This window comes from Chaetodon trifascialis, chromosome 7 (assembly GCF_039877785.1).
Source record: "Chaetodon trifascialis isolate fChaTrf1 chromosome 7, fChaTrf1.hap1, whole genome shotgun sequence".
NCBI lineage: Eukaryota > Metazoa > Chordata > Actinopteri > Chaetodontiformes > Chaetodontidae > Chaetodon > Chaetodon trifascialis.
Window position 1 is genome coordinate 297,570 of NC_092062.1, and position 27,968 is coordinate 325,537.

General features: G+C 41.9%; 1 protein-coding gene across 1 annotated transcript in view; it reads left to right on the forward strand.

Moving 5' to 3' along the window:
* The first annotated feature begins 6,576 nt into the window (after nt 1–6,576).
* The window catches only part of LOC139333606 (sodium- and chloride-dependent transporter XTRP3-like), a 35,168-nt gene continuing 13,776 nt past the window's right edge, over nt 6,577–27,968 (forward strand). Inside the window, exons 1-10 of the mRNA XM_070966144.1 lie at nt 6,577–6,839; nt 8,960–9,100; nt 10,343–10,434; nt 12,016–12,243; nt 13,013–13,123; nt 16,799–17,040; nt 20,291–20,453; nt 25,390–25,591; nt 26,858–27,017; nt 27,161–27,326. Of these exons, the coding sequence (XP_070822245.1) occupies nt 6,716–6,839; nt 8,960–9,100; nt 10,343–10,434; nt 12,016–12,243; nt 13,013–13,123; nt 16,799–17,040; nt 20,291–20,453; nt 25,390–25,591; nt 26,858–27,017; nt 27,161–27,326 (1,629 nt within the window). The 5' untranslated portion in view covers nt 6,577–6,715. The remainder of the gene's footprint in view (nt 6,840–8,959; nt 9,101–10,342; nt 10,435–12,015; nt 12,244–13,012; nt 13,124–16,798; nt 17,041–20,290; nt 20,454–25,389; nt 25,592–26,857; nt 27,018–27,160; nt 27,327–27,968) is intronic.

Genomic DNA, 27,968 nt, shown 5'->3' on the forward strand with positions numbered 1-27,968 from the left:
CTTATCTGACGGTCCAATTTAAAATCACCGTCCATCTTAAAACCCAGGTTTGAGACCGTTGGCTTCACATAAAGAGCCAAGGGGCCCAAATCAACAGGGGGGGTTTCACAGGGGCCACTGGGTCCAAACATCAACACCTCCATTTTATTTTCATTAAAATTTAAAAAGTTCAGGGCCATCCAGGCTTTGATGTCGTCAAGACATAACAGAAGTTGTTTAATAGAGAAAGCATGTTTTTTCTTCAGTGGCACATATATCTGACTGTCATCAGCATAACAGTGGAAGGAGATGCCATGTTTTCTCAGAATGGAACCCAGAGGAAATAAATACAATGAAAAGAGCAGGGGGCCTAAAACTGAGCCCTGTGGAACCCCATACAGTAGAGGAGCAGAGGAAGATTCAGAACCAGCAATGTTCACACACATAGTTCTGCCAGATATGACTAAAAACCATTCCAGTGCACTACCACAAATGCCCACTAGATGCTGCAGCCGAGATACTAAAATATTGTGGTCCACTGTGTCGAAGGCAGCAGTTAAGTCCAGCAAGACAAGAATCACATAGTCACCTGAATCATTAGCCAGGAGGATGTCATTGAAGACCCTGAGTAACGCTGATTCTGTGCTATGTAGAGTTTTAAAACCAGACTGGAAGACCTCAAGAATACCATGTTCATCCAGAAAACACTTCAGCTGAGCATAGACAACTTTCTCTAAGATTTTTGAAATAAAAGGCAGCTTGGAGATGGGCCTGAAATTAGCCACTATCGCAGGGTCAAGACCAGGTTTCTTCAGCAGGGGTTGCACTACTGCGTGTTTAAAACTTCTGGGGACAACACCAGAAGACAAGCTGCTGTTAATAATGGTAAGGACCAACTGCCCTATACTGGGGAAAACCTCTTTAAAGAAATGAGGAGGGACAGCATCGTGAGGGGAGCCTGATGGCTTAATATGGCTGACCAGATCCTCTAAATATGACAGAGTCACAGGTTCAAACTTATCAAACACAGCCGGGCAGGGAACAGACACAGAGGGGTCAGATGCAGGAGCTGAGATGAGAGCCCTTGTGCTAACAACTTTATCAATGAAAAAGTGCAGGAAGTTATTGCACAATTCAGGGGATGCATCAATACCAACAGACTGTGGGGCATTTAAAACAGAGTCGATGGTTTTGAATAACACATGTGGGTTATGGCGATTGCACACAATGATGTCTGACAGGTGTTCTCTTTTGGTCTCTTTGACAATGTTCTGGTACTGGCGCCAGCAGTCCTTTAAGATTTGAAGTGAGACCCGCAGCTTGTCCTTCTTCCACCTGCGTTCAGCTTTACGGCACTCCTGTCTAGCTGCACGAGTTCTGTCATTTAACCAAGGCTCAGGTTTAGCTTTAGGCTGCCTAGTTTTTAATGGAGCCACAGAGTCCAGAATGGCTTTACAGGAGGAGTGAAACCAAGAACTGAGCTCCTCTGTATCAGGGGGAGTCGAGTCAGAAGGAACACAGAGCTGGTCAAAAGCAGCAGAGAACTGACTGGCAGTGAGAGGGTTAAGAACCCGACACCGCCGAGCAGGAGCGCCAGATTTGACAGCAGCACAGGAGAAACCTGCATCAAATAACACAGGCATATGGTCAGAGAACACACTGTCACAGACCTCCAGGTTAAACACAGACACCCCGTGAGACAGAACCAGGTCTAATGTATGTCCGTGTTCGTGTGTGGGACCAGACACACACTGTACCAGATTAAAGAGTCAATAAGGCTGAAAAAGTCCTTCACCAGCGGCTTATCCGGACAGCACACATGTATGTTGAAATCCCCAACAAACAGTACACGGTCATAGTTGGGCATGACCCCAGCCAGAAAGTCAGAAAATTCATTCAGGAAGTCCTTGTTGTATTTGGGGGGTCGGTAGATGACGGCGCACAGCACCGAGTTGAAGCGACCCACCTCAAATAAAGTCACTTCAAAGCTGGAGAATGAAGATGAAACAGTGCGCTGCTTACATTTAAAACTGTTTTTATAAACAGTCGCTGTTCCTCCTCCACGGCCCAATGTCCGCGGGGAGTTAAAGTAAGAGCAGCCAGCTGGTAAAAGCTCAACAAGAGCGCTGCACTCACCAGCACCGATCCAGGTCTCCGTCACACAGAGGAAGTCCAAGCCACGGGAGCTGAAGAAATCCCTCAGGATGAACGTCTTGTTTGCCAGTGATCTGGCGTTCACCAGGCCAATCCTGGCAGGAGACGGGGCCTGTGGTACGGCGGACCGGGGAGCCCAGAGCAGCGTCCTCAAGTTCCGGAGGTTCACCCCGCGCTGGCAGAGCCGAGGAGAGCAGGGGCGGCGGGGCCGGAGTCCCTCATCCAGACCGGCAACAGGTACCAGGTAGGCGTCGACGGGGTCCAGGAAGCGCCGGGACACAACGAAAGGGAGGAATAATCCATGTCCTGTCCGGGAGATGGAAGAAGGCAGTGCCAGGCAGACCTTTAGCTTCACCAGACGGCCGCTGCGTTTACCGCGGTGACGGAGACGCTTCCGCCGGGCAGGTAAGGCCGAGGCCCGGAGCAGATGAGTCGGGATCCCCGACAGGAGCAGGGGCAAGGTTTTTTGCCCAACATAGTCAAACACACTTAGATCCACGACATTATGCCGAAGACCCAGGAGAGACTGGCGATCGTACACCAGCAGAGACTTTGTCTGTAGAGTGCCAAGGACTAGAAACACCAAAAACACACACCAAAGAGAGAGTGAGAGACGAGCAGCCACACACACCGGCGCCATCTTCTCCAAGTCAGTTTAGAGTGAATCTGCTCCAGTGAATCTGTGTGAAGATGGGTGTCACCACCAACTTTCAAACAGGAGGGGACATGTTGTCTGGGCCTGAAGCCTTCCTGATTTTTCTGTTTCTTGAAGAGGTGACACACATCCTGTTCACAAAACCTGAATGCTGGTGGAGGTTCAGTGGTTAGGAATGAGAATGCTGCAGGTTGTGTGAATGGTTGTTTGACACCCGAGCTGTGGTGGATGATCAGTGTTGGTATGGATCAAACAAGCAGTGGAATGTATTAAGGTTGTTGGCGGATGGTTGTTGATGGTTTGCAACTGTATCGGGGGATGGTTTTCTGTAGTTTGTAATGTCCTACAGTTTTTTTCTGCACTGATGAGGGATTGTTAGCTTAAAAGCTATCCTCCATCTTTTTGGTGTAGCATGGAAATACTGCAGGTACAACAATCAGTGAACATGCTATTTCAAGCCAGGGCAGTATTTGGGAGGACGGGACTGATAAAGGAAACATGAATATTGCCAGAAACCATAAGTGGGAACAAGATGAGGTCATAACAAAGTGCAGAGCGAAAATCTCAAGTGTACACGTGAACCAACGCACCTTACGTAAGAATGTTGTCTTAAAAAGCTGTTCATGATGATAACCAAAGCCACCTGCGAAGCTGGTGTATTGATTAGATTAGATTAGATTAGATTAGATTAGATTAGATTCGATTCGATTCGATTCGATTCGATTCAACTTTATTGTCATGGTCAGAGTGCAACACAGAGACAACAAAATGCAGTTTAGCATCTAACCTGAAGTGCAAATAGTCATAATATCCAAAAATATAAATACATGCAAATAGTGCAATTGGCATGAGGTATAAACAGTATTAGGTATGTGCAGGTAGTGCAAGTAATTTCTATGAAACCATAAAACATGTGCAACATAGTACGTAAACAAGTGACATGTGCAACATGGTATGTAAACAGGTGACATGTGCAATAGGTAGTAAGTGGAACACAATACCCCAAATCCTGGTAACCAATAAAAAGTCAAAGTCCATGTCCTGTAGACACACACTGTCTTTCAAAGCTTGGCAGACAGATAAGTTTACAGTGGACATTATTGGACTTTATTAATATTACAGTGACCATAAAAAGGCTAGGACAAATTACTGTAAGGCATGCTGGAAAAAGCCATAATGAATAAATAAACAACAGAATGATAACAGAAGCAGAAGTATCATCAGATACACAGTTAACAGAGTCCAGCGTGAAGCATACAGCAGCAAATATTAGTTTATTAATTGCATTATACCTCTCAGCTCCTGAACATGTGTTTTTTTTTTTACTGTGGTCTGATAGTAACTGTAACACTGTATGCCTGATTCTACTGATGCGGTCATGTACATTGTGCCATGTACACTGTAATTTCTGCAGAAGTGACATGGAGTCCTACCTTTTCTGGATGGACACAAAATTTATTGATAGAAGATCAGCAGAACTATTTTAAGGCTTGCCTTGTCCTAACTCATGATGAGGGCAGTGTCTGGATACTTGGTCTGCTATAGAACAGTATACAGCTTCAATAATGTATGTGTCAGTATTTGCTTGTGGTAAGTGAGCATGAGATCAGATTGGAAAGAAAGAAAGAAAGAAAGAAAGAAAGAAAGAAAGAAAGAAAGAAAGAAAGAAAGAAAGAAAGAAAGAAAGACGTCCTTTATTTGTCACGCCACACAGTACATGTAACACACATGCCATGCTTGGTGAAATTCTTCTCCACTTTTGATCCATCCTTGGGCAGACCAGGAGCGGTGGGCTGCCAGCCGACCAGTGCCCGGGGACCCAGTTTCTTTGTCGTCACCATTGGTCAGGTGGTGATCTTCATGCATGTTTTTTAGAGGGGGGTTTCATTTTATGGAGGATCCCCCAGGTGAGCATGGGAAGAAACATGCCAACTCCACACAGAAAGGCCCCTTTCCTCGAGATAAGGGCAGTAGGCACCAAAGGCATGGTGGAGGACACGCCCCAGGTGGGAATCAAACCTGGGACCTTCTAGCTGTGAGGCAACAGTGCTGTGAGGTGTTGCCACTGTCCACGTGCCAACTCAAGTTGGCAGTGTAGAATGTTAGTGTTTCTAGAATTACACAAATTGTTGTTCGTTACAAGACTCCACTACCCTTTAATTTTTCCAGACTCCTCTGTTCAACCAATACAGAAAGGAGGGAAGAGATCATTTGCGTTGTGTTGGATTTTGATACAATCCCTAACATAAACCATCTTGTTCAATGTTTGCAAGTTGGATACAGTACTGTGGAGGATGGTGGACTTGGGCTCTCAGTTTCTAACACCAGCTTGTCTTCCCTGGCATTTCTTTCTTTCGCCTTTGCTGAAGTGTGCTCGTAATTGTTGTTGCTATGGTGAGAGTCTTGCAGGATCTAAATTGTCCATCTGGTTATCATCTCCAATTGGCCAGATCCAGCACATCACCTCTGATGTGTTTATGTCTGCCAGCATGCAACAGCCGGCCAGTCAGAGGACCTGCTTCTGGTCCTATGTGTTGGACCCCAAGTTGGTATCAAGCGACATATTGAAAACTTTAAATCAAAGAGCGGTCTTTAAAGTGATTTCAAACTGAAAACGGCAACTGTTAAAGCAAGACAGAAATGATAAATGGAATGGAAAACGATACACACAGAGACAGAATAAGCAATTTTAAAAAAGCATGTTGCAACTACTAATTTCTCTTTTAAATAAAGAATTATTAAACTGCAAATGTAATTATCTTTATATCATTATTATTTGACATTAAGTTTTATAAGACATCATTTACATGCATTTTTGGTCAGTATATCCATCCATCCATTTTCTATGCCGCTTATCCCTTTCGGGGTCGCGTAAGGGGGCCAGAGCCTATCTCGGCTGTCAACGGGCGGGAGGCGGGGTACACCCTGGACCAGTCACCAGTCGATCACAGGGCAACATATACAGACATACAACCATTCACACTCACACCTAGGGGCAATTTAGAGTCACCAATCAACCTAATGAGCATGTTTTTGGTCTGTGGGAGGGAGCCGGAGTGCCTGGAGAGAACCCACGCATGCACAGGAAGAACATGCAAACTTCACACAGAAAACTTCCCGACCCGGGAATCGAACCTGCGACCTTCTTGCTGTGAGGCACGCACACTACCTGCTGCTGTGCAGCCCTTGGTCAGTATACTGTATGTATAATTGTTGATGAATGTATAATTTAGCATTCTAATATAATTCTTCCAGTGGCATAGCCCTGGCCTCACAATATGGTAGTTACATAACCCCTTAAATATCCTAAAGCACAATAAAAACAAACCATTAAATAGCGTTAGTCAGCATCTAAAATCCAAACGTCAGCATAAAATCTGTAGAGAAGTAGCTTGTTTATGAAAACGGTCAGGTCAGGTTCAGGTTTAGATCGGACTTTCCACAGAAGACAGAGTGCTGTTGGGTTAAAGAGGCTGTACAATTAAACATTCACCTGGGTTATCCTCTATGTCCCTCCCACCTCATGGTCAGTCTGACTGATAGCAACTTCCATCTCATAATGTCTTTTTCCATAGAAATGAATGTGAAATATGAGGAAATCCCCATATTCAAACTAAAAACGTTTCTTCTACCATGTTTGTCTGTGATACTTTAAATCCTCTTAATTTTCACAGATATATCGAAACTGTATATACACACAATTGCTTTAACCATTTAAGGACTACATTTCCCAAGAGTATTTTCGTGTAAGAAGACCCTCCTTCTGAGATTGAACACATTACAATCACAGTGAGTTTATGAAACGTTGACGATGACAGACATCGCTCTACGCCCCACGCATTGATCAACACCGTTATTGTTCCTCTGATTTGCTGAGTGAGGATCGGCTGCTGCGCATAGACCTGGAAACTTTCACAGGACGCAGACATGGGAAAAGATGCAAGACCCAACTGGGACAACCCCATGCAGTTTGTGCTGGCATGTGTGTCTTACGCAGTCGGACTGGGAAACGTTTGGCGGTTTCCCTACCTCTGTCAAATGCACGGAGGAGGTAAGTCGCGGATGACTATTAATGTTCATTTCTAACCAAAACTTTGCCTTCAAGTAGCGTGGTTATAAAGCCTGAACTGATAACTATTTGCGCACACAACGTCTAATTTTCAAGCAGTGGACATTTTAAATATAGCCAGATCACATTCCCTTTCAACAACCTGATTCTTACAGCAGGGTATTGAGTAACGAGTTTGTTTGTTTGTTTGTTTGTTTGTTTGTTTGTTTGTTTGTTTGATAACTTTGTATAAATACAACACGCATTTAGTGTTGTCTTATCATGTGTAATTAATAAACTTTTCACGTGTGGGGCTATCAGAAGTAGCAATGCCTTTACATTTTCCTTGAAATCAAAAAAGATGAAAATAAATAACTAAAAAATTTCTAAGAATTGTTATTGTGACACAAGGGAACATATTATCCATCTGTTTATTGACTTGTTGAGTCATGGTGGGTTGTTTCTGGCGATAAATTTCCAAATGATTCCTTATCTGTCTGAGTGAGTTGACTCAAAGTTGAAACTAGCAATAAACTAATGGCAGGTCATAAACAAGGGGTGCACGAGGAAGTAACACTGCAAATGAATTAGTAGAGATTTAAATAATATGTAGCCTATCTACAGACTTTACACTACACTATAACTGCTGCGATTGCACCAAGCGATAAGAGATGGCGTAGGTGTTTATTAGGTGTAGTTGATAAAGGGCAGATGTAATCCACTTGTTGGCCACAGAACCTTTTGTTACCATATGTAAAGATTTCTCTGTAAATAAAAGATTGAAGAGTTGCTCTTATACTGTGTCTCCCTATTCCCCTTGTGTCAGTGGATAAAACATCAATATTAGAGTACAGGTAGGAATAAACAGAGGCATTACCAGATTTTCTCATGAAACAGGTTCTAGAGTGTCCAGAGTAGATGTAATGCGGCTAGATGAGAGAATTGTTATGCCTTTATTGGTCCTCTGTACAGGTCACTGAACAATGACCACACATCTACTGTAATAACTGTCCTGGACGTGTAACTGCAAAACTGGAAATCAGTGGGGACATTTGAGTAGCGACAGTAGAGTAAACTGTATTGTCTCTGAGGGGGAATTTTTCTTGGGCACAGTTGCTTGACATAAAAAGAAACAACATCACACATTTGACATGATACTTGACATTTGCTTCACATAAAAACATTTAGGGTTGTGAGTTTGACTAGTGGGTGATGCATAATGGATACCTTAATGACTGATCAGGCATTGTGCGGTGTAGATTAGAGACACATGATTTCAAAGATATTTAAGAAGTTTAAATAGTTAGGGTCCAGGCTGTTCTGCTGACATACCCTCATGTATATGTAATTTCTCTCCTCCTGTTCCTGCTGTATGCAGACCATCATTATGTCTATTGCCACTCTTATGTTCTCTTATCCTTTGTTTCAGAGTGGGTGTATTTTTGCCAACAAAAATCTAATCACATGGGCTTTTTACTTACACTAATAGACATTTCTTTTCATTTTTTCATCTTCCTCCTCATCCTCTCCCTTCCTCTTCCTCTTCAAAATGCCCAGCCCAGCACAGTAGCTACGTATGATTTTGATGTTGGTACTGATACCCAGGAATAATATCGGCAGTAGTATGGAAACAATTCAAACAATAGCCAGCCCTACTAATATAAGGTGCTACAAGTGCCAGTCATAACACTTGTCAACCCATTTACCAACTATGCTGTCTGATCAGCAGAAACACACCTCCAAATGCAATTTGTATTATGTTTCATAAGTTAAGTTATCAACTGATTAGGTGCACCTGCATATAATTTAATTTAATCCAGTGCAATAGCTCTGCGCTCACGGTCATTTCTTAGGTGATAGTTTGTAAGTGGTGTTGAACTGACTGCCTTATATTAAGAGGTGTTTTTGATTGTCTCCCACATTGATAAATGGGTGTGGGCATAATATTAGACAATTAAAATTGGATGTAACATTTTTTTTGTGAAGATAAACATCATAAAGGTTTATTGCAGGGATATAGGCTTACCACTTGAGAGAACCTGCAGGGCACATTCTTTGCAGCCTAGCTCCTATGCCGAATGCCTTTCTGTGTTGTCTAAGTATAACTATATCCTCACCTTTAGGCGGGTTCCTGATTCCCTACCTCGTCATGCTGCTTCTGGAGGGTGTTCCCTTATTTTACCTGGAGCTTGCCATTGGTCAGAAGATGAGTCTAGGTAGCATTGGGGCATGGACTGCCATCAGCCCTTATTTGGGAGGAGTGGGTAAGTGCTGACTGTATACACTGGACATTGATGTATCTTTGGGTTTCTGCCTTTCATTTTAATGGTATGACTTGGCTTAGGGGAAACCCTGGTGCAACATGAAAAATGAGATTCCCCTCTCCCCAACTCCCAAGAAGCTTCTTTGAACCACCTTCATACTCCCACTTTCATTCACTTAGTCAGCCAAGTTCACCTACAGCCCATCACACACAACAGGCACCACAGCAGAGAGAGAGGTCCATATGTCACTGCACACAAGCAACTACCCCAATTACACAAGACAGTGATCAAACAAAGTCATCTCACACAAAAAGATCACTACCAAGTTACTTTGTTGAGAGGCACCTAAATCCCTACTTGCCTACTGAGATGGTAGGCTAACTAGCTGGTCTACAGTGGTTTGCCAAACTCTAAGCCACATTAAATAGTGAACATAGTGCATCACCTAAGACCAGAAATGTGGTCAACTGCAATATACTGATGTGTGCCCTCACTAAGGATTACCACCAAAAATAAGAAAGGCAAAACAGTGGTGTCTGCATAGGACAGGGTGCTCAGAACCAAAATTCCAGCCTACTGAAGCACATACCAAGTCAAAAGCACATGTACAAATAAACAAGCAGCAGCAGCAACCACAAATTATCTAACAAAATAGATGACCACTACATTCAAACAAAGGCCACTAGATACACACAAAAATGTACACACGTCAACCTCACATCATGGACATTGAACCCTGGACAAGCCCCCACAAAAGAAGACAGAATGTTGAACTTTTTTATTTTGCAATATGTGTGCTTGCGATGGGACTGGAGCCAACACATGGTCAAAAAGTTTGACACTTTCACGGGCTACCACTTTACACTGTACTGTAAGTGAAATGTTGTGCTTCTAATACTTTTTATCTGGTTGCATTTCTTGCCTTGACTGCATATTTGTCTCAGTAGATAACTAAGTTAGTTTGATTTTATTTTAAGTATTGTAGCTAGTTACTGAGTAATTTGTTACAGTTTGTGAACAATTACTTGTCAGTGCTGTTGGACAAAGCAAAATTCGCAATTCTTGATTGTTTTGGGCCTAGCTCAAAAATGTGGGATTTGGTTTCTACGTCACAGAGCTTTGAATCACATGGATAAACTGACTCAGAAAAATTGTGGGAGTATTGGTGGATGTATAATATGTGAAATAGGAAACAAATTTTCCTTCGTAGTGATTTTTCATTTTTCATTTCTCTTGTTTTAGGTCTTGCTAGTGTTGTGACATCCCTCTATCTGTGTCTGTATTACAACATCATCAATGCATGGAGTTTCTGGTACCTCTTTCATTCATTTCAAGTAAGCTGCTGATTAACAAACTACTATTTTTTTTTAATAGCATATATATGTGTGTGTGTGTGTGTGTGTGTATGTATGTATGTATGTATGTATGTATGTGTGTGTGTGTGTGTGTGTGTGTGTGTGTGTGTGTGTGTGTGTGTATATGTATATAGTAGTGTGCAAAAGTTTTAGGCATTTTTAATAGTTTATTTAGCTTAGGTGTTAAAAACTTAGCATTTTTTAACACCTAAGCTAAATAAACTATTAAAAATAGTTTATTTTCATCAATTAACAAAATGCAGTGAATGAACAGAAGAGAAGTCTAAATCAAATCAATATTTGCTGTGACTACCCTTTACCTTCAAAACAGCATCAGTTCTTCTAGGTACACTTGCACACAGTTTGTGAAGGAACTCACTGGTAGGTTGTTCCAAACATCTTGGAGAATTAACCACAGATCTTCTTAGGATGTAGGCTTCCTCAAATCCTTCTGTCTCTTCATGTAATCCTAGACAGACTCAATGATGTTGAGATCAGGGCTCTGTGGGGGCCATACCATCACTTCCAGGACTTCTTGTTCTTCTTTACGCTGAAGATACTTCTTAATGGCATTGGCTGTATGTTTGGGGTCATTGTCCTGCTGCAGAATAAATTTGCGGCCAACCATACCCTGATGGTATTGCACGATGGATATGCCTTTATTTCTCAGAATTGAGGACACCATTAATCCTGACCAAATGTCCAACTCCATTTGCAGAAATGCAGCCCCAAACTTGCAAGGAACATCCACCATGCTTCACTGTTGCCTGCAAACATCCATTATTGTACCGCTCTCCAGCTCTTCAGTGAACAAACTGCCTACTGCTACAGTGAAATATTTTAAATTTTGATTCATCATTCCATAGCACCTGCTGCCATTTTTCTGCACCCCAGTTCATATGTTTTCGTGCATAGTTGAGCCTCGGCCTTGTTTCTATGTCGGAGGTATGGCTTTTTGGCTGCAACTCTTCAATGAAGACCACTTCTGGCCAGACTTCTCCAGACCGTAGATTGGTGTACCTGGGTCTCACTGGTTTCTGCCAGTTCTGAGCTGATGGCACTGCTGGACATTTTCCAGTTACGAAGGGAAATTACGTTGATATGTTTTTCTTCCACAACCTCACCTTAGTAGCAGAGTTTGGCTGTTCCTCACCCAGTTTTAAGCCTCCCACACAGCTGTTAATGTTTCAACCTACATGTGCAATTGATGATCATTAGCATCTGTTTGGTATAATTGGTTGATCATACACCTGACTATAATCCTTTTAAATCCCTGACTTTGGGCAAGTGTACCTATAAAAATTAATGCTGGTTTGAAGGCAAAGGGTAGTAACACCAAATATTTATTTTATTTAGACTTTTCTTTTGTTTGCTCACTTTGCATTTTGTTAATTGATACAAAATAAAAATTATTTATTTTTTTGAAAACATTCTTAGTTTACAGCAGTCTTTTCACACCTGCCTAAAATTTTTGCACAGCACTGTATATACAAAATGTTGGATCTCATTTGGACAGTAAGGTAATACACTCTTACATTTCTGTATTTACTCGCATTCCAGTCAGTACTGCCCTGGGCAGATTGCCCTATCAATTCCAACTGGACAGGACCTATAGAAGAGTGTGAGAGAGCTACACCCACCCAGTACTTCTTCTACAGGGAAACACTCAACATCTCTTCTTCTATTGAAGAGAATGGAGGCATTCATAGAGGTCAGGCATTGTGCCTCCTTCTTGCCTGGGTGATTACTTACCTGTTCATTGTCCGAGGAGTAAAGTCAACTGGAAAGGTGAGAAAACTCCAAATCCTTCAAACTGCAGATATTGGTTACTTGACATTGATCTTTTTAATTTCGAGAATGAAAGATAAGGCATGTTCATGTTACCAGTATCATCATGGTACAATTTCTAAAAAATACTGTACATTAACCTTAGCTAACCATAATCAACAGATATAAAAGGCAAAATGATGAAATGTCAGATTTCTCAAAATTAATACATTTACTGCAGTAACAACAGCAACAGCATACGTGTAACTTGGAAGTGGGAGATGAGAATTCATACTAAAATTCAAATATGATCATATGCATATTTCTAAATATTTTTTAGCTATATGGAAGAACAAGAATTAACAATTTATTAACAAATTACAAATTTTGTAGACCTCTAAACCCAACCAGCTAACTGAAAATGCTTATTCAGAAAAATGTGCAGTATGCAAACCAAATGACCAGAGAGCTGATGAAGTTGTCCCATGTGTCACCTGTTCACCACGTATACTATCAATTAAATTTATTTCAGTTTCATTTATATAGTGCCAAATCACAACTGAAGTTGTCTAAGGACACTTTCCATATATAGCTAGTACAGATCATATTCAGAGAGACAACATTTACCTCATGAGCAAGCAATTGGCGACAGTGGCAAGGAAAAACTTCCTTTTAACAGGCAGAAACCTCAGGTAGAACCAGGCTCTGGGTGGGGTCCATCTGCCTTGACCAGTTGGTTGAAACACTTAACCCAAGTTGACCCTAACTTACTGTTTGGCTCCCTCTGTAGGTGGTGTACTTCACAGCCACATTTCCATATGTGGTACTCTTTATTTACTTTATCCGGGGCATCACTCTTCATGGTGCGATGAATGGTGTCACATACATGTTCACACCCAAGGTAAGTTTGTGTTGGAGATTTGGTAATAGGTATATAGACTTATATGGGTGCTTAGCATAACAACCTAGAGGTCACCTAACAAGCTGCTGGCACACTGTACTGTCTAGCAATAGTAAAAGTACAAGATACAGTGGCTTGCAAAAGTTTTCACCCCTTTTGGCATTTTTCATGTTTTGTTGCCTCACAACCTGGAATTAAAATGGATATTTTTAGGGTTTGCATCATTTAATTTGCAGACCATACCTGCAACTTTAAAGATGTGATTTTTTTATTGTAAAGCAAATAACAGGACAAAATAACAGAAAACTTCAGCGTGCCTAACTATTTACCCCCCTAAAATCAGTACAGAAAGAAACCTGAGAACTTTTTTTCTGCAGGTTTGGTGCAGAAAGTTCACAAGCTGATTCACCCTCTGGTGAATAAAATGTTTTCAGATATGTGTAGTGTTTTGTAAACATAGCAGAAACTGAGGTAGACTTGACATCTGTAACATACAAACAAACAAACATGATAGACAGTACAGTAACACTAGATTTTACACATACAAGGAATTTGTTTCGGTGAAGTTGGTGAATGACACATCTACTAAAAAATAGCTATTAAAGAAGTAAAAAATATAACAATATAAATACAGTGGGTCCAGCACAGTGTCGCAGCAGGTAGTGCGTGTGCCTCACAGCAAGAAGGTTGCCAGTTCGATCCCCGGGCGGGGCCCTCTACAAAGTTTGCATGTTCTTCCCGTGCATGCGTGGGTTCTCTCCGGGTACTCCGGCTTCCTCCCACAGACAAAAAACATGCTCATCAGGTTAATTGGTGACTCTAAAAATTGCCCCTAGGTGTGAGTGTGAGTGTGAATGGTTGTTTGTCTTGTGTGTTGCCCTGCGATCGACTGGCGACCAGTCCAGGGTGTAACCCACCTCTCGCCCGTTGACAGCTGGGATAGGCTCCAGCCCCTGGCATGTTCCCCACGAGCCTTTACACTTTGAAACAGACCTTTTGATAATCCACCACAGATTTTCAATGGGGCTCATGTCCGGGGATTGAGCTGGCCACTCTAAGACCTGGATACTGTGTTCCTGCTGTCACAGTCCTGCATAGCACTTAACTGTCCTGCGGCTCTTCAGCCACACCCCATACCTGCCCATCTGCACACCTAGCCTATTAGGTTCATCTGGAGGGTATTTAAGCCACACTGTCATTCTTCCCAGTTGCCAGATTGTCTTTGCACCATGCCAGACTCTCCACCATTTTCTCCAGATTGATCTCTGGTATCCAACCTCGCCTGTTCCTGACTACTCCTTCCGTCCTAGCCCTGTGTCTGTGGGTGTGCAGATCTTACCGACTCGGTGGTTACAAAGAGCACATTCCTCCTCCGAGAGTGATTTTGACCTCGCCAAAATCTGTCAGTGATTTCCACGTTCGAGCCGCTCTCCTCACACTAACTCCTTCTGAGCCGGCTCTCTGCTCAGTACAGCACAGTGTTGCTCCGGTTGTCCGTTGTCCCGTATTGCCAGTAAATCGGCCGGCACTGCAATTGGGTCCTCCATTAGCCCGTTACACCTGCAGCCAAGTTCTGCTGGCCCTGGATGTGTGGCAAGGGGCATTATCTTGTTGAAACATTCAGTTTTGACCTTGACGGAACAGTGCACGTGCAGAAGGGAGTATGTGGGTTTTGAGAATGGCACAATACTTGGCAGAGTTCAATGTGCCATCACAGACAGTGAGATGACCAACACCAGCAGCACTCATGCATCCCCAAACCATGATACTGCCTCCACCATGCTTGACAGTAGGTACTGTACATGCTGGAGATAATGCTTTGCCTGGCCTTCTGCGTATCCTCACATTAGCAGGAGAAAGATAAAGCTTGAAACTGGACTCATCTGACCACAGAATCTTCTTCCAGTTCCTGGCTGTTCACTTCTTGTGTGCTTGGGCCCAACGACGCCAGGCTAACCTCTGTCTCTCATTGATCAGGGGCGTCTTGACAGCCTTGTAGGACCTTAAGCCATGATTAAAAAGTTGGCCACGTACAGTGCGGGTGGAACACTGGACACCAGTTTGGTTTGACCACTGCTGCTGAAGCTCCTGTGATGTCATTCGATGGTTTTCCCTGCACATGCAGATCAGGATGTGGTCATTTCTTGCTGAAACAACCCTTGGACACCCAGATCTTGGTTTTTCTTCAAAGCTGTTGGTTTGTCTGTATTTCTGCAGAGTGTATCCAACTACTGAAGGACTGCATCTGCACTTCCTGGCTATCTGGCAGCAGCTGTACCCTTCCTGGCTGAGAATCTGTATCTTCAGGCGTGTTTCCTGTGTTAGGTTCCTTGGTTTAGCCATTTTTGTCTCTGAAGAACTTTCAAATGTGCTGCCTTTATATAGACATGAAGCATGGCAACAAAAAATGTGTCTTTTAATAAAAAGCATGACCTTCATTAGTGGATCACTGGCACCAAAATGACCCAATACTCAAAATGTCTTTGTATTTTTATGGAACCAATCAATTTTTAGTTTTTAATTGCTTTTTTAGGATTTGTTTAGTATTTTGGCTGTGACTATACTAAAAGAAATTGCACTTGAAGACCTAATAGTGATTCTTAATGCAATATTTCACAAATGCATGGGGTGTCCGAAAACTTTTTTTACTGTATATATACACAAGTCTGTTTTTTTTGTTTGTTTGTTTTTTGTTTTTTTTCCAGAAACAGTCTGTTTTTTTAGAAAGAAGTCCAAGCTGACCGTTAATGTAACACATAGAGTTATGCCAATATCAATGTGACAAGATGAGGCAGAGGTGAATTGTGATGAGTGTCAGGAGGAGTTCCAGGCCTTGTTGATAAGGCTGACAGCAGACAGAAAAAAAACTGTTCTTTTGGAGTGAGGTTTTGGTCCTGATGGACCGCAGCCTCCTGCCAGAAGGGAGTGTCTCAAAGAGTTTGTGTCCGGGGTGAGAGGGATCAGCCACAATCTTTCCTGCACGCCCTGGAAGTGTACAGGTCCTGAAGAGATGGGAGATGCAGTCGATCACCTTCTCTGCAGACCTAATGACACGTTGCAGTCTGCCTTTGTCCTTGGTGGTGGCAGCAGTGTACCAGATGGTGATGGAGGAGGTGAGGATGGACTCAATGGTGGCTGTGTAGAAGTGCACCATCATTGTCTTTGGCATATTGAATTTCTTCAGCTGCCATAGGAACTACATCCTCTGCTGTGCTTCCTTGATGAGGGAGCTGATGTTCACTGACGTTCACCAACATAGACCATTTTGTGCAGATCCATGACTTAAAATTCAGATTAAAAAACATTTAATTTACAGTTTGTAATATAACAAAAGAGGTAAAATGCCAAGCGGGTGAATACTTTTGAAGGCACTGTATGTGTGCCAAGGACAATACTCAATTCTGACCATACACTATTTTTAAGCTGCTTGGAGTGACCACATGGGGGAGAGTGTGTTGGCATTTACCAATACAGAGTTTCTATTCAAAGAGTATATTGTGCCAAGATAATAATTAAAAAAATGTATCACGTTTTCTTAACATGCAGTGTTTGTGCTTATATGTACTGTGTGTGTGTGTGTGTGTGTGTGTGTGTGTGTGTGTGTGTGTGTGTGTGTGTGTGTGTGTGTGTGTGTGTGTGTGTGTTTCTGCACCCGCACCAACATGTGCATTTTAGATGGGACAGCTTGCCAACCCTGATACATGGATCAATGCGGCCACTCAGATATTTTTCTCTCTGGGTTTGGGTTTTGGGTCACTCATCGCTTTTGCCAGCTACAACCAGTACAACAACAACTTTGAGCTCCAGGCCATCATTGTTTCCCTGATCAACAGTGGAACCTCTATCTTTGCCAGCATTGTCACCTTTGCAATCTATGGGTTCAAGGCCACCGTCAACTATGAGAACTGTCTGGAAAGGTGTGTGTATTTTCCTTGTATGTGAGCACACCCATTCACCTGTGTGTATGTCTGTGAATCTCTATGGTTGTGCCTTTACATAGTGTACAGATGGTGTGTATATGTGTACATTAGAGCTACAAGAACTTTAATTCTGTTTTGTTGGGGGTTTTTTTATTTTTGAAATTAAAAAGTGACATAAGACCAAAAGACACAGAGACAGAACAGTGTGTTACGGCGGGTTCGTAGGCCGCAACAAATAAGGGAGATGCAGACGGGCGGCTCCAAAAATTAACAAAAGTTTATTGAATACTGCAAACAATAAATAATACGATGGGGTGTGGAAATCAGTATCAGTGGTGTGTGAGGGTGCATAGATGTGTTGTATGGTATGTGGTGCATGTTGTCAGTGCGAAACCAAAAGACAATTACTCAAAACGCAGAAGGCAGCCTGGCGTGGTGAAGACCAACAAGAGCGTGGCAGCAGCCCGCTGCTGCTGCTGTGGTTGACGAGCACGAACCCCCCCCCCCCCCCCCGCGGACTGGGCAGGCGGACTTAAGTACCCTGGGAACACTGGCCAGGTGTTCCCAGTTACTTGATGTCTTCCTAGCTCCACCCAGATGAGTACCTGCAAGACAGAGCACACACAGTATCCTCAAAGGACTAAGGCCCTGGGGCTGTCACACACACCCCCACCCCCAAACCCCCCCCCATAAAGTCAGGGTCCCAAAGGGAACCCTGGCACAGACCTGTCCACTACTATCATTACTGCTATACTTCATAATTACAACCATAACCATAACTGCCTTTTAAATAAACCCTGAATATAAACAAAATAACAGAATCCAAACTCTTAACATAATATAATGCAAAAGCAATCAAAACACCTCACCGCTTATGTTCCCCACAACCCCCCCAGCTTCCACTCCATCCCCTGCAACTGGATCCGTGAAGCTTTTAAGGAGAAGGAAGGAAACCTAGGAGGATGGAACACAGCAGAGAGCACATAAACAAAAATACAAAACACGACTAAAAAGGAGCCTGGGACAAGGCGTCCGCCACCACATTGTCCCGTCCCTTGAATGTCCAGGCTGTATGACTGGAGGAACAGAGCCCAACGGACGAGCCTTTGACTCTGCAAAGAACTGAGGAAAGTTAAAGGATTATGATCTGTAAATACCACCACAGGCACAGAGCTAACATACACACTGAAATGCTGCAAAGCAAGAACCAACGCCAGAGTCTCCTTCTCAATAACTGAGTAGTTCAACTGATGTTTATTGAACTTCCTTGACATAACAGTCTCTCCTCCAGTGCCCACGTTTATGATAATTACAAAACTTGTCGGACTCACGCGCACTGCGCTCATGCTTTATAGGACGACCAGACCATGCACCGACAGGAGGAGGATTTTCCCAGCGACCGCTGCCACCTCGCGCAACAGGATTACCACCATCCCCACCATGTGTCAGCACATAATCATCGACCAACGCTGCGGCTTCAGCTGCGGTTTTAACCTTTTGCTCACTAATATACGTCGCAATACGCTCTGGAACAGAATTTTTAAACTGCTCAAGAATCATCAAATCACGCAGAGCATCATACGACTCAACCTACGCAGCAGTACACCAGCGATCAAATTGAATGGACAAATCACGTGCAAACTCCAAATGCGACTTGTCGCCTCTTTTCCAACTCCTAAACCGCTGGCGATACGCTTCAGGCACCAGCTCATACGCCTTGAGAACAGCAGATTTTACCACAGCATAATTTAAGCTATCACCGTCACTCAAAGCGGAAAAAGCCTCCTGAGCCCTGCCCATCAAAACGCACTGCAACAGTAATGTGCGGGTGGAATCAGGCCACCCCCGCGCTTCAGCCAAACGTTCAAACATGGAGAAAAAAACTTCAGGATCCTGCTCATTAAATCTGGGAACAAGCCTCAAATCACTCAAATTATCTGCTTTACCTGAGACGACGCCCGGAACAGCCGGAACATCATTTAGGACATCTGCAGAAATTTTCCCTTCACTTACCAGCAATAACTTCTGCCTCTGCAGCTCCAGCTTTGCCTGCTCTGTCTCCTGCCTCACTTTCTCTACCGCAACATCCCTCTCAGTCTCTAACTTCATCCGCAACAAAAGCAACTCCTTCTGCTGCTCGAAGGACAAACCAGGACCCGCTCCTGACGGCGGAGCCGAGCCCCTGGTGCGCGCGGACACTGACACAGCCTCCGCGGTGCCCAACACCCCCATTTTAAACAACCAAACTTTTAAATTCGCTTTTACAGTCTCCTTGGCTCTTTTATCGCCAACATCAACATCATAATGCCCAGCAATTTTTACCAGCTGAGTAACTGTACACCCTTCCAGAAACTCTTCAGACGGAGCCTCAATAAATGCTTCTACTACGTCCTCCGTAATCTACAAATACAACCGCACAGGACAATGAGAATGCTGTGTTAGACTCACCAGTGTGAACCACAGGCAAACGTGGCCTCCAGCCGAAGCAAGTCCCCCGCTATCTGACTGCCTAACCAGGAATCTACCTACATAACTCCCCCCCTAGTCTTCATGAGGCGTAGCAGCGGGTACTTACGCGCTATAGTCCGCTGGCCCGAGAGAAGTGACCAGATAAACTGGCAACCACCCCGGAACCACGGATGTGCCCCCGAGCGAATTTAGGGAAAAGGGAAAGTGAAGCTCTAGCCACCGTAAAAGCCATTAGACAAATAAAAGTCAAGTTTCAAATAATGGCCAAGGTGTTGTCAACACAAACAAGCAAAGGCCAGCCCCAGCACTGGCCAGGAGAAAAAATGGGTGGACAGGCTCCTGTGCCTGTTATATAAACTAAGAAGACTGTACATTTCATTGCTTTATTTAAAAAAAATTCAACAACGTGATCATGTTATTTTCAACACTTTGTTGCCCTGGTATACCCATCCAACGGAGCATTGTCCTATTCTAGTCACTGCAGGTGTAAGTGTCTCACCCAAATTATATTTTGTAGTAATGTCCAAGTGCCACAAGATGGCAGTAGCTTCATTTGAAAGTTTCAACATGATCCTGCACATATGTCACAGTAAAAGTCTTGTTAAATGAAGGACTTCTGTCCACTGAAAACACTAAAGGTTTTTCACTTGAAACAGATACAGGAATTGTTAGGTTTGTGTTAACAGCATAATGCAGTACGAACAGCTGGTGGGCTACATGGTTCAGTGGTAGTGTGCTCTTCATGTAACAGTTGTTTTTTTTTTTTTTCATCTTCCAGGACACGCTTACTGCTGTTGAATGCCTTTAATCTAGCAGAAGACACTATCACTATGGACAATGTCTTCGAGTGGACTGAGAAACTGAACACAACATTCCCCCAGCAGTTTGCTGAAATCGCCAACAAACTGAAGAACTGTGACCTGGAGAGTGAACTAGACACTGTATGTTCTGCATCGTTACACTCATTTTACAGTGGTACACACTTACGCACTTATATTTTCAATTATTAACATTAATGAAAATACATTTGCTTCACACAAAAATTGTGGGAGAGAGAAAGAATTTTATAAAACAAATGTGGGCAGTGCAATAAACAATTTAAAAGACACCTAATCATTGGAGAAAATCCAGTACTAGCAGTGAATCAGTTGTGATTAAGTTAAAAACATATTGTCTCTGATAAAGAAGTGTCTTCACACAAGATCAATCTGATAAAGCACACTATGTCTGATTGCAGTTTCCTTCTTTGATACTGGTCATTGCAGATTGCATCCTGACTCCTTTGCCTATGACCGCAATCTTTCCCGTAACAGAATCAAAAATCCAATTCAATCAGTTAAATTTTATTTATATAGCACCAAATCACAACAGAAGTTGTCTCAGGACACTCTCCAAACAGGGCATACTTGTTGTCTACAGTGACCCAACAATTCCTTCAAGCACTTGGTGACAGTGGCAGAAACAGGCAGAAACCTCAGGCAGAACCAGGCTCTGGGTGGGTTCCCATCTGCCTTGATTGGTTGGGACAGAGAGAGAGAGAGAAAGACAGAGAGAGAGAGAGCGACAGACAGAGACAGACAGAAATGCAATCATAGTAACAGTGATAGTTCTAATAATAGACTCAATTCAATTCAATAGCCCTTTATTAGTTCCGCAAGGGGAAATTCCAATTTAAAGTAGCATCAATAGAGCAGATAGAATAGTCAAACAAGCGCGTGCAAATTAAAAATTATTATTAAAAAATTATATACAGAAGAGTGAGATGAGAAGAAACGTCGTCCTAAAAAAATGTAAATACTATTTACAGAATGTTATATACAGTAACAGATTGTATTGCACAGGTTGTTGTAGGACAGCTGCAGGAAGGAATGACCTGCGATACTGCTCCTTCACACACTTTGGATGTAGCATTCTGTCACTGATGGAGCTCCTCAGTGCAGTGAGTGTGTTTTGGAGGGGGTGGGAGTCATTGAGGATGGAGGACAGCTTGGCTGTCATCCTCTCCCCAACCTCAACTCTTAACTATATGTAGTACAGTATAGCATAGTATATATAAAAATGATATATTGATGTATGTGATACATGCAAGTATTGGGAACAGATAGTGTGTGTATGTAATACAGCACTGTGGATGTAATAATAATGAGAGTATGACTAATAGCAGTAGCATTTGCAGTGGATGTCAGACAGGGCCATTGTAGGAGATGAGCTAAATCCACAATCCATTTTCAGCCACTATCCTTTAGACTTTAGACTCTTTATTTATCCCAATTTGGGAAATTATTTTGTTGCAGTAGCAATTAAACATACAGACAAACACAGAGTGTATACAACAATTGTTTAAAAAAGTAACAAAAAAAGTAACAAAAATATAAATAGGAATAACTGTTTGTTAAAAATAGTGCTGTCAAAAATATCGCGTTATTAAGGCGTTAACGCAAATCAATTTTAACTGCGTCATTTTTTTTTATTGCGCAATTAACATTCTTTGTGACCTAGTGAACTTGTAGTTTTTATAAGCTGTGGCCACTGCTAGTAACATTACAAAAACTACAGGATCCGATTGTAAACCGGACACAAAACAATAGGCATGCCCCACGCATGTTTTGGTCTCGCCTGCTCACTAGCTGTGAAAGTGTAGGCGGATGTCAAGCGCGATACACTGAAATGGATGTGAACAAGATTCTGAATAGAAAGTTTAGTTTCAAAAAGTTGCCAGATGGGTCGACTGACAAGACCAAAGTTTGGACAGAGGCATATGGATACCGCAACTAAAAACAAGCTTACTGCAGCCATAGCCAAGTAATGTTCATTCTTTCTGGAGAGAAATAAGAGGCTGCATTGATAAGCCTCAGGTGAATAAACAGAATAGCATCATACTCTGACTGCTTGTATGTTCAGAGGAAACTTAAGAAAGGAAAGTTTAAGCCATGGTTTAACTGCACTATAGGCGGAATCCTAGTTTACAATGATGCGCACTTTGTGACTTCATTTTGGATCACCCTGTTTTGATCCCTTAGAAAGGGTTGTTGAAGGGACTTTTTTGTAACCAAGTTTTTTTTTTTTTTGTCATCTGTTTATTGACAGTGTTACATTGTGTGAGATTTGATTCATTCAAATGTGAATGACTGCTCAAAGTGAGAATGTTAGTGTGAAATATAACACTACACATTGTTTTCAATAAAAAACATTTGCACAAAGCAAGCCTATCCACTTTTCCATGTTGATTACAGTATTAAAATGATAATTAATGGGACATTTAGAATAGATAAAAATGTGCGATTAATTTGCAATTAATCGCGAGTTAGCTATGACATTTATGCGATTAAATATTTTAATCGATTGACAGCACTAGTTAAAAACAAAAATATAATTAAGTATAACTAAATATATATATATGTATAGTACATATTATAACTATAAGTTTTATAAAAAAGGAATGTTTTAAGCCTATCTTTAATGTAGAGACAGTGGTTGCCTCCCGGACAAAGACTGGAAGATGGTTCCACAGGAGAGGAGCTTGATAGCTAAAGGCTGCGTCTCATTCTGTTTTTGAAAACTTTCAGAACCTTAAGTAAGCCTGCATTCTGGGAGTGCAGTGTTCTAGCGGAGTAATACTGTAAGGTACTATGAGCTCTTTAAGACAAGATGGTGTCTGGAAGGAGCTGGATTTTAAATTCTATTCAAAATATTACAGGGAGACAGTGCAGAGTGGCTAATATCTGAGAAATATGATCTCTCTTCCTCATTTTTCTCAGAACACTGGAAAATATTTTGCCATGAATTTGGGCAGCCTGATAGTAAGGAATTGCAATAATTTAACCTGGAAGTTATGAATGCATAGACTAGTTTTACTGCATCATTTTAAGATAGGATGTGTCTGATTTTTGCAAGGTTATGTAGTTGAAAAAAGGCAGTCCTTGAAATAAATCTTTGGACTTATCCTTACCTCCCAGATTCTTTACAGTGGTGCTGGAGGCCAGCCCAGTTCCATCCATAACTATCATCAGAAAGTGAGTTTCTAAGATGTTCAGGACCTATTACTATAACTTCAGCTGAAAGAGTTTAGCAGCAAAAAATGCAGGTCATCCAGGTCTTTATGTCCTGAAGACATGCTTGTAGTCTAGTTAACTGGTTTCTTATGGCTTCATTGATAAATATAGCTGGGTATCATCTGCATAGCAATGAGAATTTATGTTGTTTCCTGATAATGTTCCCTAAAGGAAGTATATATAGGGTGAATAGAATTGGTCCAAGCACAGAACTCTGCAGAACTACATAACTGGCTTCAGCGTGCACAAAAGACCAAGGCATTGGTGGTAACCCTGCAATAACTGATTTGAACATATTGGCATATCCTCACCACCTTTTAAATTGATATGGCAAACCTGTAAGTAAACAGTTGCTTACTGTGTCACATCCAGTAATTATGGAGTAACATTGGCCTTCATTTTGAATTATCTTTCTGCCTGATGAATGTAAGTCCAATATTCACTCTCTTTTAGCTCTGTGCTGTTTTCTGTACAAGCTCCTGAGAGATCTGGCTGGGAAGCTGAGAAGACTGGAAGTCAGACACACAAATGGTGTAGTGAATCTGGTCAATTGCAGTCAAGTGGAGACTCCCGATCAATACAATAAATACAGCATACCGACTCATGGCAGAAGCACGAATATCAGGAAAAAATTACCAAATCAGCAAAATCTGAGCAAGTTAATAGAATAAGGGAAAATGCTTCTCCTTCTTTGTGGGGTTTGTTGCCCAAGGAGGACAGAACACAAGCGCGTTGCATATTCAACGTCATGGAGACATGCCTGGTAGAATCTTGAGGTCAAGGATTCCTCTGTAAAGAACTTGTATTCTATATGAATAGTACCTCAGCTGCACAAAGACAAAGCAAGAATTGTTAGATATCTTTAATGTTTGTGTTATGTCCTGCTTCTGCTGGTTCTGTTTAAAGTTTCATCTCGCAATCATCATATCCGCTGGATGGCAGCTCAGCAGATATGACGATCACCAAGGATGTGTAATTATTAGTGAATAAATGAAATCATACTAATGTTCCGCTTTGTGCGTGGTAAGTTTTTAGGACTCAAATATGCAGACCAGAGACATGGATAAATTAATAACAATAATTCATTTTACAAACATGAGAAACAAAAGGCGCACTCAGGAGGAGGAAATGAAAAAGCAAAAACACACTCTTAAAGAGCAGACAGACACAAACCAAAGGCGTACTCAAAAGGAGTGGAACAAACAAAAAGGGCACAGAGGAAAGGGCAGGCAACAATAGCACTGAAACAAAGAACACTGAAACAAAGAAGCACACATTATAGTGGCACAACATTAATCATAAACACAATCATGAAGGGTTACTCACACCGGGGAACACATGGAAGTATGCCAGAGAGATCAGGACAATCTGACAACAGGTAGCCTCCCTTTTATCCTGTGCTCTAATCAGGTGAATGCGCACCAGGTGTGCTGCTGACAAGGCGATGCCCACTGGGTGTAGGGAAACACCCAGCTTAGACAGACAGGGGAACAGACAGACAACCAGATAACACGATGGAAAAGGGGAAGGCTTACCTTAATCCTTACCAGTACTTTCAAAATCTGTATTAATACAGATTTTGATCAAGATAAAACCATGGAAAGCAGACAGAATCAGACAGACTGATTTGTTCACTGACAGCAGTACCACTGGACAAAATGTAATACTTTAATGTGTTTCAAGTGATGAGTGGCAAATCTTTCCCTCACCTAATCACTTCGGCTACTATCAACTTCATTCATTCATTTTTTTTAAGAGACCAAGTCAAAATGGGTCAATGGCTAATTAAGTTTCCATTTCAGTCTCTCTCTCTCATCTGTTTCAGGCAGTAGAGGGGACAGGTCTGGCCTTCATAGTGTACAGTGAGGCCATTAAGAATATGCCATTGTCCCAGCTTTGGTCAGTGCTGTACTTTGCCATGCTCTTGCTGTTGGGAATGGGCAGCATGCTTGGCAATGTCACGGCCATCATCACCCCACTCAAAGACTTCAAAGTTGTGTCCAACATGAGCAACGAGTTGTTAAATGGTAAGATTCAGATATTGTGATATTGATGGAAAATGTTGCCACTATCACCCTTGTGGCCATCAGCCTGTGCTGGTGGTTATAGTCCCAGTAAACTATTATATTGTACCATATTGGTGCTATTCATACTGGTTTTAAGTAAAATCAGACAGGTATCCTGTCTACACACATTTATTAAAGAGTAGCTTCAAATGTATCCCTCTTCAATGAGGGAATATTTGAAGTTAGTTTTCTGTTAAGCCCTGCATTAGCACCAGTTTCATAATACTAGTTTTTCTCTGTGCTAGTAGTAGTGCGTGGTAGTGCACCGAGTGTGTTTCCCAACCACTGTGCCGTGGCACTTAAGTGTGCCGTGGAAGATTATCCAATTTTACCTGATTGGTGCTCTAAGGCTTAGAGCAGGTGAAATCTTCCCGTGTGTCTGTCTTCATTTCCTGCAAGAATATCAGCTTTGTGTTCAACTAAACAGGCCCAGGTTTCACACTGAGTATGTAAATTGAGTAAATTGAGACAAGATTTTTATTATATTTCAATAAATATACTTTTTGTGACATTTTTGTTTGGTGGTTTGCCTTGTGATTTTTCTAATGTAAAATATGTGCCATGGCTTAAAAAGGTTGGGAAACTCTGCCTTAGAGGAACATGTTTGATTTTGTTTAAGTGAGTGAGCGTGAACAAAACAAGAAACCGGTAATTATAATTTATAATTACTTAATGATTTATAATTATTAGGCTACTAATTGAACAATAGTAACCAGATACTAAATTGCGTTCACTGATGAGTTTTACTAATGTTTAATGGAAGGATGATTCCTTTGGAACATCGCTCAGAGAAGAGCTGAGCAGGGATGAGATGGACTTTGTTGTTCTTAAAGAGGAAAGTTGTTTCCACAGAGTTCATGCCTCCATAACCTAGAGCAAAGAAAGTTCACGAAGCGCTCCGGGCTCCACTGGCTCTTCTTAAGTTCATTGCTTTGAGTGGCTAAATATGACTATGGTGGAGGACAGTGTTCAAAAACACTTGGAAGATGTGAAAATAAGTGAAGCTAAAAAATAAAATAGAAGGGGGGAGATGTCCCCTCCATCTCCAGTGGAAATTATGTCCTTGTTCTCACATAAAAAAAAGTCCTGTTACAACACTGTATATTGTCTCCTGCAATGTAGTACAGTATGTGTTGATATGTTGTGAATGTAAAGACTTACTGATTGTAAAGTAATAGATATCAGCAAACAAATGCTTTGTTGTTGTTGTGTTTGTTTTGCATGCAGGTTTAGTGTGTTTGTTTTGTCTGCTGCTTGGCCTTGGCTTCACCACTACATCAGGGAATTACTGGTTTACAATGTTCAACGAATATGGAGCAACATTCTCCCTACTGTTCATTGTCCTCATTGAAGTCTTGAGTGTCAGTTACATCTATGGAATTAAAAGGTTTGTGTATTTGTGTGTGGAAGTGTATATGCAACCAGTTCTGCTTTTGTTTGAGCCACATGCATGGAGTATAAATTAACCAGCAATGCTCTGGCAAACTCTATCAAATAACTTGGGATTTTAATGTTATCTACTCATTTTAGGTTTGAAAAAGACATAGAAGACATGCTCGGTCATCGTCCCAACTGGTACTGGAAAATCATGTGGGCAGGAACTAGTCCCCTTCTCCTTATCATCCTCTTCATATTCTACATCGTCAAATACATTCAGGGAGGGACACCCACCTATCAAGCATGGGACAAAGAGCTGGTGAGCTGTGGCTTTTTCCTTCTCCTTTACAGAATCAGAATCAGAAATACTTTTCATTACAGGCAGGTGCTCCTTACAAGAATAAATAATATATATATCTATTGGCCCTGATCCGCAAGGCCAATGATGTTGTGGGGATGGAGTGTGACTCTCTGACAGTGGTGTCAGAGAGGAGGATGCTGACTAAGCTACGGACTATCTTGGACAACGTCTCACACCCACTTCATGATGTGCTGGTCAGACACAGAGTACTTTCAGTGAGAGACTCATCCCACCAAAATGCACGTCTGACTTTATATATATAATGTCAGTCGTGCATTATATATATAATGTCAGTCGTGCATTTTGGTGACTGACTTTGGTGACTGACATTATACAGTTGTGGTCAAAAGTTTACATACACTTGTAAAGAACATAATGTCATGGCTCTCTTGAGTTTCCAGTTATTTCTGCAACTCTGATTTTTCTCTGATAGGGTGATTGGATAGATACTTCTTTGTCACAAAAACATTCATGAAGTTTGGTTCTTTTATGACTTTATGGGTTAACAGAAAAAGTGACCAAATCTGCTGGGTCAAAAATATACATACAGCAACATGAATTAGCAATTTTGGTGACTTAGAAAGTTGTGTCAATGAAATG